Source organism: Ranitomeya variabilis, chromosome 2, assembly GCF_051348905.1.
Source record: "Ranitomeya variabilis isolate aRanVar5 chromosome 2, aRanVar5.hap1, whole genome shotgun sequence".
NCBI lineage: Eukaryota > Metazoa > Chordata > Amphibia > Anura > Dendrobatidae > Ranitomeya > Ranitomeya variabilis.
Window position 1 is genome coordinate 1000210412 of NC_135233.1, and position 12852 is coordinate 1000223263.

Below are 12852 nucleotides of genomic sequence, written 5' to 3' on the forward strand. Positions count from 1 at the left end.
CCCGATTACATATAGGGTATTGGCGCACTCAGGAGAAGTTTTTACAACAGACTGAGGTCCATTTTTTCCTATTAGCCCATAGAAAAATGAAAATCTTGGGACTAAAACAACATTTTAGTGATAAAAATCTAATTATTCTTTTTTTCACAGCACAATGGTATAAAATTATGTGAGGCACATGTTGTCATCATGATCACTGCACCCCTAGATGAATTCATTGGAGGGTGTACTTTGTAAAATGATGTCACTTATGGAGGGTTTCTGCTGTTCTGGAACATCTTCTGAGCTTTTGTACTGTGCCTCAAAGTTGTTTTCGACAACATATCAGGTATTGGTGTACTCAGGAGAAATTGCACAAAAAAATTTGGGGTCCATTTTCTTCTGCTATTCTTGTGAAAATGAAAAAAAATTGAGCTATAACATTTTGTGGGAAAAATATATATTTTTTCATTTTCACAGATCAACATTGTAAAGTTTTGTGAAGCACCTGTGGATTCAAGGTTGGTCACCACACATCTAGATAAATTCCTTGAGCGGTCTAGTTTCCAAAATGGGGTCGCTTGTGTGGGATTTCCACTGTTTGTACACATCAGGGGCTCTCTAAATGCAACATGACAGCAGCAGATCATTCCATCAAACTCTGTGTCCGAAAATGTCACTTCCTTTCTGAGCAATGCCATGCTCTCAAGCAATATTTTTCTCCCACATGTGTTGGAAGATAAGTTTCACAACAAATTGTGGGTTCCATTTTCTCCTGTTACCCTAGTGAAAATAAAGAAAATGGGGTTCAGTGTGCTAACCGCACATCTAGATAGAGTTCTTGAGTGGTCTAGATTCCAATATGGGGACACTTGTGGGGACACTTGTGGCGCTCCTTACCTTCCAAACCATACCATGTGCCCAAACAGTAGTTTTCCCCCACATATGGGGTATCGACGTACTCAGGAAAAATAGCACAATAATTTTTTGCATCCATATTCTTCTATTACACTTGGCAAAATAAAAAAATGGGGTTAAAATAACATTTTTGTGGAAAAAATGTGATTTTGTATTTTCACTGCTCAACTTAATAATTTTCTGTGAAGCACCTGGGTGTTCGAGGTGCTCACCACACATCAATATAAGTTCCTTGAGGGGTCTGGTTTCCGAAATGGTGTCACTTGTGGGCGTTTATACTGTTTAGTCACATTAGGGGTTCTCCAAATGCGACATGGCGTCCATTCTTGAATCCAGACAATTTTGCTTTCAAAAAGTCGAACAGTGCTTCATCCCTTCTGAGCACTCCCGTGCGATTAAACAGTAGTTTTACCCAACATATGAGATATCAGCGTATTCAGGAGAAATTGTACAACAAATTTTGAGGTCCATTTTGTCCTGTGTGTCTCGTAAAAATAAAAAAAGTAAAATTTTTATGAAAAAAAGTTAAATGTTTATTTTTTTTTTACATTCCTGTGAAGCACCTGAAGGGTTAATAAACTTCTTGACTGCGGTTTTGAGTACTTTGAAGGGTGGAATTTTTAGAATGGTGTCAGTTTGGTGTATTTTCTTTCATATGGGCCACACTTCAAACATCATGTGGTCCCGTAAAAAAATGGTTTTGTAAATTTTGCTGGAAAAATGATAATTCGCTGGTCAACTTTTAATCATTCTAACTTCCTAGCAAACAAAACTTTTCTTTCAAAAATTGTGCTGATGTAAAGTAGACATGTGGACCATATTATTTATTAACTATTTTGTGTACCATAGCTATCTGGTTTAAGGGCATAGAAATTAAAACTTTGGAAATTGCTAAATTTTCACAATTTTGGCCAAGGGCATCAGCTCATAGGCCATCCAGGCTTCCAGAGTCTGGTGGTAAGCTGAGATGCTGTGTGGTTTTAATAACCAGCAATGAAGTGTTTTTCCCAGGAGCTCCATAGCAACAGTGAATCAGTGAGGGATTGTGTAAGAACAAACACGCGCTTCACATAGGATTCATGCTGCGGGCTTCCGGGGGAGAAAACACAGTGAGTACGTGGCTGTACTGGAAGTTTCAAACTCCAGGAAACCTTTGTCCCAGAAGGGAATAGAGCAGCAGGGAGTTCATACTGAATCACAGCAGAGAGAGGTAATTCCCATCATGCAGAGCAGACTGTATACCTGGTGAGAGTTGTATTCCATCCTCTGAAACTGCATCTGGACTTCAGTAAATGGTAAAGTGACTTTCCCTGTCTCCTTCATTACTATTCTGCACCATCTACTTCCATCATTATCCCTGGGGGCCAGCCCTAGTTGGAGGGGGTTAAACACCTGCACTGCCATCATCACCTATCCCCCAGGGATCATCTGCAGTGCCGGCCATCTTACAGCTGAACATTCCAACTGGGGTCATGAACTCTTTTTAACCCCTTCCCGACCTTTGACGCCACGTAGGCATCATGAAAGTCGGTGCCAATCTGATTGGCTGTTGAAAGTGAAACAGCCAATCAGAGCGATTTGTAATATTTCACCTATGAAAATGGTGAAATATTACAATCCAGCCATGGCTGATGCTGCAATATCATCGGCCATGGCTGGAAAACCTAATCTGCCCCCCCCCACCGCCACCGATCGCCTCCCCAGTCCTCCTTTCTGCCCCGTACTGTGGTCCGCTCCCCTCCATCCACCTGTCCGCTCCCCCGTCCTCCTGTCCGCTCCCCCGTGCTTCGATTGACCCCCCAGTGCTCCGATCCCCCCCATGCTCCGATCTCCCCCCTCATACATACCGAGCCTCGCGGTGTCCGTCCGCCTGCTTCATGGGCGCCGCCATCTTCCAGAATGGCGGGCGCATGCGCAGTGCGCAGTGCGCCCACCGAATCTGCCGGCTGGCAGATTCATTCCAGGTACATTTTGATCACTGTGATAAAACCTATCACGGTGATCAAAATAAAAAAAATAGTAAATGAACCCCCCCCCTTATCACCCCCATAGGTAGGGGCAATAATAAAAATAAAGAAAATATATATTTTTTTCTTCCCCCACTAGGGTTAGGGTTAGGGTTAGGGTTAGGGCTAGGGTTAGGGCTAGGGTTAGGGCTAGGGTTAGGGCAAGGGTTAGATTAGACTATGTGCACACATGGTGCGGATTTGGCTGTGGATCTGCAGTGGATTGGCCGCTGCGGATTCGTAGCAGTTTTCCATCAGGTTTACAGTACCATGTAAACCTACTGAAAACCAAATCCGCTGTGCCCATGGTGTGGAAAATACCACGCGGAAACGCTGTGTGGTATTTTCCGCAGCATGTCTATTCTTTGTGCGGATTCCGTTTTACACCTGCTCCTCAATAGGAATCTGCAGGTGAAATCCGCACAAAAAACACTGGAAATCCGCAGTAAATGCGCAGGTAAAACGCAGTGTCTTTTACCTGTGGATTTTTCAAAAATGGTGCGGAAAAATCTCACACGAATCCGCAATGTGGGCACATAGCCTTAGGGTTAGGGTTGGAATTAGAGTTAGGGTTGGAATTAGGGCTAGGGTTGGAAATAGGGTTAAGATTAGGCTTGTGGTTAGGGTTAGGGTTAGGGGTGTGTTGGGGTTAGGGTTGGGATTAGGGTTAGGGGTGTGTTGGGTTAGGGTTGTGGTTAGGGGTGTGTTGGGGTTAGGGTTATATCTAGAGTTGGGATTAGGGTTTGGGGTGTGTTGGGGTTAGTGTTGGAGTTAGAATTGAGGGGTTTCCACTGTTTAGGCACATCAGGGGTCTCCAAACGCAACATGGCACCACCATTGATTCCAGCCAATCTTGCGTTCAAAAAGTCAAATGGTGCTCCCTCCCTTCCGAGCCCCGACGTGCGCCCAAACAGTGGTTTACCCCCACATATAGGGTACCAGCATACTCAGGACAAACTGGGCAACAATGATTGGGGTCCAATTTCTCCTTTTACCCTTGCGAAAATAAAAAATTGCTTGCTAAAACATAATTTTAGAGGAATGAAAAATTATTTTTTATTTTCACGGCTCTGCGTTATAAACTTTTGTGAAGCACTTGGGGGTTCAAAGTGCTCACCACACATCTAGATAAGTTCCTTGGGGGGGTCTAGTTACCAAAATGGGGTCACTTGTGGGGGGTTTCTACTGTTTAGGCACATCAGGGGCTCTGCAAATGCAACATGACACCCGCAGACCATTTCATCAAAATCTGCATTTCAAAACGTCACTGCTTCTCTTCCGAGCCCCGACGTGTGCCCAAACAGTGGTTTACCCCCACATATGGGGTACCAGCGTACTTAGGACAAACTGGACAACAACTATTGGGGTCCAATTTCTCCTGTTACCCTTGCGAAAATAAAAAATTGCTTGCTAAAACATCATTTTTGAGGAAAGAAAAATTATTTTTTATTTTCACGGCTCTGCGTTGTAAACTTCGGTGAAGCACTTGGGGGTTCAAAGTGCTCACCACATATCTACATAAGTTCCTTGGAGGGTCTAGTTTCCAAAATGGGGTCACTTGTGGGGGGTTTCTACTGTTTAGGCACATCAGGGGCTCTGCAAACATAACATGATGCCCGCAGACCATTCCATCAAAGTCTGCATTCCAAAACGTCACTACTTCCCTTCCGAGCCCCGGCTTGTGCCCAAACAGTGGTTTACCCCCACATATGGGGTATCAGCGTACTCAGGAGAAACTGGACAACAACTCTTGGGGTCAAATTTCTCCTGATACCCTTGGGAAAATTAAAAAATTCTTGGCTAAAAAAATATTTTTGAGGAAAGAAAACACATTTATTATTTTCATGGCTCTGCGTTATAAACTTCTGTGAAGCACTTGGGGGTTCAAAATGCTCACCACACATCTAGATAAGTTCCCTTGGGGGTCTAGTTTCCAAAATGGGGTCACTTGTGGGGAGTTTCTACTGTTTAGGCACATCAGGGGCTCTGCAAACGCAACGTGACGCCCGCAGAGCATTCCATCAAAGTCTGAATTTCAAAACATCACTACTTCCCTTCCGAACCCCGACGTGTGCTCAAACAGTGGTTTACCCCCACATATGGGGTATCAGCGTACTCAGGAGATACTGGACAACAACGTTTGGGGTCCAATTTCTCCTGTTACCCTTGGAAAAATAAAAAATTGTGGGCTAAAAAATCATTTTTGAGAAAAGAAAAATTATTTTTTATTTTCATGGCTCTGCGTTATAAACTTCTGTGAAGCACTTGAAAGTTCAAAGTGCTCACCACACATCTAGATTAGTTCCTTGGGAGGTCTAGTTTCCAAAATGGGGTCACTTGTGGGGGAGCTTCAATGTTTAGGCACACAGAGGCTCTCCAAACGCGACATGGTGTCCGCTAATGGCGTGCCTTCCCTTCCGAACCCTGCCGTGTGCCCAAACAGTGGTTTAACCCCACATATGGGGTATCATCATACTCAGGACAAACTGGACAACAACATTTGTGGTCCAATTTCTCCTGTTACCCTTGGGAAAATAAAAAATTCCGGGCTAAAAATCTTTTTTGAGGAAAGAAAAATTATTTTTTATTTTCACGGCTCTGCATTATAAACTTCTGTGAAGCACCTTGGGGTTTAAAGTGCTCACTATGCATCTAGATAAGTTCCTTGGGGGGTCTAGTTTCCAAAATGGGGTCACTTGTAGGGGAGCTCCAATGTTTAGGCACACAGGGGCTCTCCAAACGCGACATGGTATCCGCTAATGATTGGAGCTAATTTTCCATTCAAAAAGTCAAATGGCGCTCCTTCCTTTTTGAGCCTTACCATGTGCCCAAACAGTGGTTTACCCCCACTTATGAGGTATCGGTGTACTCAGGAGAAATTGCCCAACAAATTTTAGGATCCATTTTATCCTGTTGCCCATGTGAAAATGAAAAAATTGAGGCTAAAATAATTTTTTTGTGAAAAAAAAAGTACTTTTTCATTTTTACGGATCAATTTGTGAAGCACCTGGGCCTGGGGGTTTAAAATGCTCACTATGCTTCTAGATAAGTTCCTTTGGGGGTCTAGTTTCCAAAATGGGGTCACTTGTGGGGGAGCTCCAATGTTTAGGCACACGGGGGCTCTCCAAACGCGACATGGTGTCCGCTAAAGATTGGAGCCAATTTTTCATTCAAAAAGTCAAATGGCGCTCCTTCCCTTCTGAGCCCTGCCGTGCGCCCAAACAGTGGTTTACCCCCACATATGAGGTATCAGCATACTCAGGATAAATTGGACAACAACGTTCGTCATCCAGTTTCTCCTTTTACCCTTGGGAAAATAAAAAAATTGTTGCTAAAAGATCATTTTTGTGACTAAAAAGTTAAATGTTCTTTTTTTCCTTCCATGTTGCTTCTGCTGCTGTGAAACACCTGAAGGGCTAATAAACTTCTTGAATGTGGTTTTGAGCACCTTGAGGGGTGCAGTTTTTAGAATGGTGTCACTTTTGGGTATTTTCAGCCATATAGAACCCTCAAACTGACTTCAAATGTGAGGTGGTCCCTAAAAAAAATGGTTTTGTAAATTTTTTTGTAAAAATGAGAAATCACTGGTCAAATTTAAACCCTTATAACTTCCTAGCAAAAAAAAAATTTGTTTCCAAAATTGTCCTGATGTAAAGTAGACATGTGGTAAATGTTATTTATTAACTATTTTATGTTACATAACTCTCTGGTTTAACAGAATAAAAATTCAAAATGTGAAAATTGCGAAGTTTTCAAAATTTTCGCCAAATTTCCGTTTTTTTTCACAAATAAACTCAGAAATTATCGACCTAAATTTACCACTAACATGAAGCCCAATATGTCACGGAGAAACAATCTCAGAACCGCTAGGATCCGTTGAAACGTTCCTGAGTTATTACCTCATAAAGGGACACTGGTCAGAATTGCAAAAATCGGCCAGGTCATTAAGGTAAAAATAGGCTGGGTCATGAAGGGGTTAATTTTTGTTTTCCTTTTTATTTTTAATCCCTATTTCACTGTCCCCGGAGCACGGGCACTCGGGCACGGCTGCCATCCCTGTGACCCCCTGAATTCAACGCTGCCCGATGACCGGAGTACCCCACTCTGGGTGATACAAGATCACCCACTGCTCCAGTGACACCCATCAAGGCTATGACGAAATGAAGTAGCTGAAATGCTCCTCTTTGTGCAGTGTCAGACACGACTGTTATTCTTTGGCACTACCTCCAGGCTGTCAGAATTTCCGATTCCCAAACAAGCAATGGCCTCCATATTATCTCAACACCTTCAGGTGGAGTGGCCCCTAGACCTATTAACCTGACATAAAAGCAGCAATTTTAGCAGGTGCTGCATAACCTCATGCAGCACCTGTTAAAATTGCTGCTTTTATGTCAGGTTAATACTTCCTACTTTCAGGATTTGACTGGTGATGCTTGAGCCTGCTCACCAGTTGAACAATTTACAATTGTACCATGTGGCTTCTTCCATATCATACATCCCTGCCACTAGAGAACAATCAAGCCAGTGGGAAACAATACATTATACAAACATGTAGAAACTATACTACAATGTAAAAGATCTAGCTTGTATTCTGGTGTAAAACTCCATCAAATATCTCAAAATTTACATCCGTCTCAGCCAGTTTTATCAAAAGGAGAGCAGCATGGGTGGGACATTGCTAAATCATGAAAATTTACACCACTTTCGTGGCATAAATCTTGCCAAAATCTACTCTTGCCCCTGGCTGGATATAGATGGATATCTTTGTTCAAAACCTAGCGTCAGAGAATTTGAAAGATGCAGAGGACAGGAAAAGGAAAGCAACCGCAAAACCAGGCAATGTATGATTTGTATGTTAATTATATAAATGCATAGTTTTCCATAAGAGCTGTAGGCACAAAACTATAGGTGATTTTTTTTTTCAATTGAGGCCAATTTCAAATTTTCTTAATTGTAATTTTTAGCTGCAATTTTAACAATGGCCTGCTATACCTGTCACACCAACAAAGCTGGTTAGGTGTCGCTGCCACATCGCAGTGCTATACAACTGATTGGGGTTGCATTCCAACCTTGATGGTGCTGCGACTACAAATAGCAAGTCACAAGAAGTTCTGTCGCGACTGATTTTTTTGTGACATAATTGCTGCAGAACTTTTTCACCCTAAGGCCGGAGTTACACTTGCGAGTGTGATGCAAGAAACTCGCACGAGTCTCTCGCATCAATACCCGGCACTGCCGCCGGCATTCGGGACTGGAGTGTGCGGCTGCATAGAAATACATGCAACCGCACACTCAGGTCCCGAGTGCCGGCGGCAGTGCCGGGTATTTATGCGAGTTTCTTGCATCACACTCGCAAGTGTGACCCTGGCCTTATTTCCTTGTCTTGTGCTGCCATGTAGCAACGATACCTAGCAAACTTTGGTTAAGCAACAGGTGTCAATGCCAAAGTTACTGTCTAGCTCTAACCTTAAATATATGTAGCATTTAAAAAATATTGCAAAGATAAATCTTCCCTATCCCAGAACATTTAAGTCAATGTCTTTGCATTTTGCTGCACTGTACAGACTTATACAATGCTTTTTTTCCCTAAATTTAGGCCATGCCATGCAAAGCAGAGTATTGAGAGGTCTACAGAAATGAAGGCAAGGCCTGAACTTCCAACTCCTCTGAGCAGCAGTGAAGACAGCACAGGTAGCTGGTCACAACTTGTGAATGACGAGGAAAACCTAGAGGACACAAGCAGTTTTCTGCAGCTGAGTGAGCGATCCACAAGGTAAGAATTGCTGCATTCAACATCCCATGTTTTATGGTATAAAACTTTTATATATGGACAGTGCAAAAAACATTTCTAAAATTAAATATACTTGGAAATATATTCTACTTTAGAGACAAGTCTTCTCTTGTTCCCCTACTTAGGAAACATGCTGGGGTTTTCAGGTACTAATGGCAGACATTACAGTATGCAATGTGCTGGATACAGTTTTCTTCCATTTTTTTGGTCTTTGTCATATCGGCATTAGAGGCTTCTAATGGAACAAGCGATTTATATATGTGTCGGTCTAGTAGTTCTGTCACCCTAAGGGCTCATTCCAACTTGTGATGAAATCAAACAAATGCAATCCAATTAAAAATCGGATTACATTGGGATCAATGTTATTCTATCATTGTGTGTTCATCTGTGTTTTTTACCAGCTCGGATCGGATCACTGGAAAAAACTCACAGCATACTGCGATTGTTATTGGAAATTGGATCGCATCCTGCAATAGAAGTCAATGGGTGCGAGAGAAAAATCGCATAGCACTTGGACCATGCAAGTGCTGTCCGATTTTTACACATCGATCTTCTTTGAAAAGCTGGCAATTCATCTGCCGCGTACAGTAAAATCACAGCCTGACAGGTTACAATAGAATAAATAGAATAGATATATACACATACACATAGGATAGATAGATATATAGATGTCAGTGATACACACATATGTATATGTATATATATTACATAGATCAAAGAAAAGCCGGCAATTCAGCAGCCATGTACTATAAAATCACAGCAGGAGCAGACAGGATAGAATAGATGGATTACATACAGTAAATACACATAGAATAGATAGATATAAAGATGTCAGTGACATATACAATTAGTACAGCGTGTGTGTAACTTACTGTACATATATTAAATTAATAAAAGATTATTTTTTTGAAAAAAATGGTGTGGGCTCCGGTGTAATTTTCTTAACCAGCTGATGGCTGGAGGCTGATGTTTATAGCCTGGGAAGGGGTAATACCCACAAAGCTTCCCAAACTTTTAATATCACAGCTCACAACTGTATACTAAGCCTTTACTGGCTATTAACATGGGGGACCCCCCCAAAAAATGATGTAGGGTCCCCCCATAATTAATAACCAGCAAAGACTATGCAGACAGCTGCAGGCTGATATTAATAGCCTAGGAAGGAGCCATGGATACTGCCCCTCAGGCTAAAAACATCAGCTCTTAATCGCCCCAGAAAATGCACATCTCTAAGATGTGCCAATTCTAGCACTTAGCCTCACTCTTCCACTTGCCCTGTAGTGGTGGCAAGTGGGGTGATAGTTGTGGGGGTTGATATCACCTTTGTACTGTCAGGTGACATCAAGCCAAGAAGTTAGTAATGGAGAGGCAATAAGACACCCCATTACTAACCCCATAGTCACATTGTAAGGAAATACAGACACCCAGAAAATATTCCTTTAATTGAAAGAATGACACAGACTCCTTTTAATTATCTTAATTAAACCATTCTTATGACCTCGCCCCTTCCCCCGATGCCCTCGTCATCTGCAAAAGAGTTAAAAAAACAAACAACAATAATCCATACCTTTCCGCAGAGAAGATGATAATCCATTTGTCCCGCGATGGGTCTAGCTCTGCTACATCTAGATGGCAGGCTGCATGGGTGCATGATGAGACCATACAGCCTACTGTAAGCGGCAGATGAATTGCTGGCTTTTATTCTATCTATCTACACACACACATATATATATATATATATATATATATATATATGTGTTTTGAAGAATATTTCCTTTGAATATGATGTGTAAATGACAGAGAATAGCTGTATGTAAAAGCTCATGTTAAAATCGCATTGCAGTCGGATGTAAATCGGATGCTAGGTGTGTAAAATTAGATTGTACTCTCATGACAAACACATGACACATGCATGACACTCGTCTGACTTTGCAGGAACAAAATCGGACCGATTTTATCACTAGTGTGACTTCACCCTAAGGCTAAATTCGGGCTAATTATGCTAATCACACTCTGGTCAGAGTTTGATCAGAGTGTGATCATAGTGTGATCTGATTTTCTCGGATGTGGAGAAGATGTAAAAAAAAGTTTACATCTTCTCCATTTTGTCAGTCCTTGAACGTTGTACAGCATTCTGATGTCTTCCAATTGCAGTTGCATGGCCGAGTGCAATCCGATTTACGGATGCAAAATGTGCATGCTGCATTTTTTTTTTTCATCTGAGATACTTGGTCCAAGGGAAAATTCAGATGAGTACATGACCCCAAAGAATAACACTAGTCCAAGTGAGATCTGATGTTTTGACAGATCACACTTGGAAGGAACATACGGTCGAGCCCTCATCCTTAGCCAGAAAGATTGCATGGCAGATAGACAAGTGGGTAAAGTATTTGATTACCATCACTGAGCTGTGCTGCTTTGATGGCTGTGATCTATGTGCCTTCCTGAAATAGCTCAGGTGATGGAGCGGGTAAGCAATGAAACCTTCAATTGGAGGATCATTATAGAATATAATAGCTATTATCACAGTGTACATTTTTACAACTTCACGGCAGGTTTATTCTTCCTTGGGTCACAGCAGATGTATTTTTGGAAAAAGAATAAATAGAATCAAATAAGGTGGAAACCAAAAGCAGAATTTTGCCAGAAATCTTTGTATCTGTTCATTTCTTACAGTAATGGAAATGGCAGCACAAGGAGCAGTATAGGCGCTGTAGATCTCGACGCATTTCTGGAGATGGTTCCCCTTGGCACTACTCCTGATATGTAAGTAGAAATTAGACTACCGGATTTTAGTAAACTTTATTAATGTAACAATAGTAATTGTTATTTAATGGTAGAATTTAGGGTTAGAATCATACAAACATAAAATCATAGAATGTTTAGCATTGGAAGGGACCTCCAGGGTCATTATGTCCAACCTCTTGCTCAATGTAGTGCAGGATTTACTAAACCATCTCAGACAGATGTCTGCCCAGCCTCTGTTTGAAGACTTCCATTGAAGGAGAACTCCCCATCTCTCGTGGCAGCCTGTTCTACTCATTGATCACCCTCACTGTCAAAAAGTTTTTTCTAATATCTAATCTATATCTTCTCCCTTTCAGTTTCATCCATTGCTTCTTGTGTTTCCATGTACCAATGAGAATAAGGATGATCCCTCTTTACTGTGACATTTCTTCAGATATTTGTAGAAAGCTATTACGTTTCCTCTAAGCCTTCCTTTTTGCAAGATAAACATTCTTAGATCCTTTAAATGTTCCTCGTAGGACATACTTTGCAGTCCGTTCATCATCCTGATAGTTTTTCTCTGAACTTCAGTTTTTCTGTCTTTTTTTAAAATGTGATGCCCAGAACTGGACACAGTATTCCAGATGAGGTCTGACCAAGGAGAGGGGATAATTTCTTCTCGTGATATAGACTGTATTCTTCTCTTAATACATTCTATTCTCTTTTTTTGCTGCTGCATCACACTGTTGACTCATGTGCAGTCTGTGATCTATTAGTATACCCAAGTCTTTTTCACACATGCTGTTGCTTAGTTCTATTCCTCCCATTCTTGAGATGTAATTTTTATTTTTCTTGCCCAGATGTAGAATGTTGCATTTTTCCCTGTTAAATACCATTCTATTAGTTGCTGCTCATTGTTCAAGCTTATCTAGATCCTTCTGAATCCTTTCTCTGTCTTCTCTAGTATTATCTATCCCTCATAGCTTTGCATCAACTGCATATTTGATTAGTTTACCTTCAGTTCCCGGGTCTAGATCATTTACAAAAATGTTGAACAACACTGGGGCCAGGGCAGAGCCTTGGGGTATCCTGCTCGAAACACTCTTGCAGTTGGATGTGCAACCATTTATTACTACTCTTTGAGTATGATCACTGAGCTTTTCATAAGTTGGATTCACTCACACTAGTGTATAACTGGGACAAGTGCAATATGAGAAAAAATGGTATTACACTCTGACCAATGTTATTTAAGGAGGCATGCTGAGATTTCAATCTAAAACCTGATGGGTGTGAAAAAAATCACATGCCGTACTGACCATGAGAGTGGCATCCGATTTTTATGGATACATTACAATTCTGTAGCATAGGAAACTGCAAATGGCCCTGTAAAAGATGAATATCTGCTGATTAAAAAGACGGATTGGATACAGA

The 12852-nt window shown here is 41.5% G+C and overlaps 1 protein-coding gene across 4 annotated transcripts in view; it reads left to right on the plus strand.

The window, feature by feature from the left end:
• Nucleotides 1–12852, plus strand: part of SPHKAP (SPHK1 interactor, AKAP domain containing) — a 450379-nt gene that overhangs the window by 420003 nt on the left and 17524 nt on the right. For 3 of the 4 annotated variants that reach the window (XM_077291146.1, XM_077291147.1, XM_077291149.1), the window contains 2 exons: nt 8500–8676; nt 11371–11460. In XM_077291146.1, coding sequence (XP_077147261.1) covers nt 8500–8676; nt 11371–11460 — 267 coding nt within the window. The remainder of the gene's footprint in view (nt 1–8499; nt 8677–11370; nt 11461–12852) is intronic. The other variant, XM_077291148.1, reaches the window with a different exon arrangement.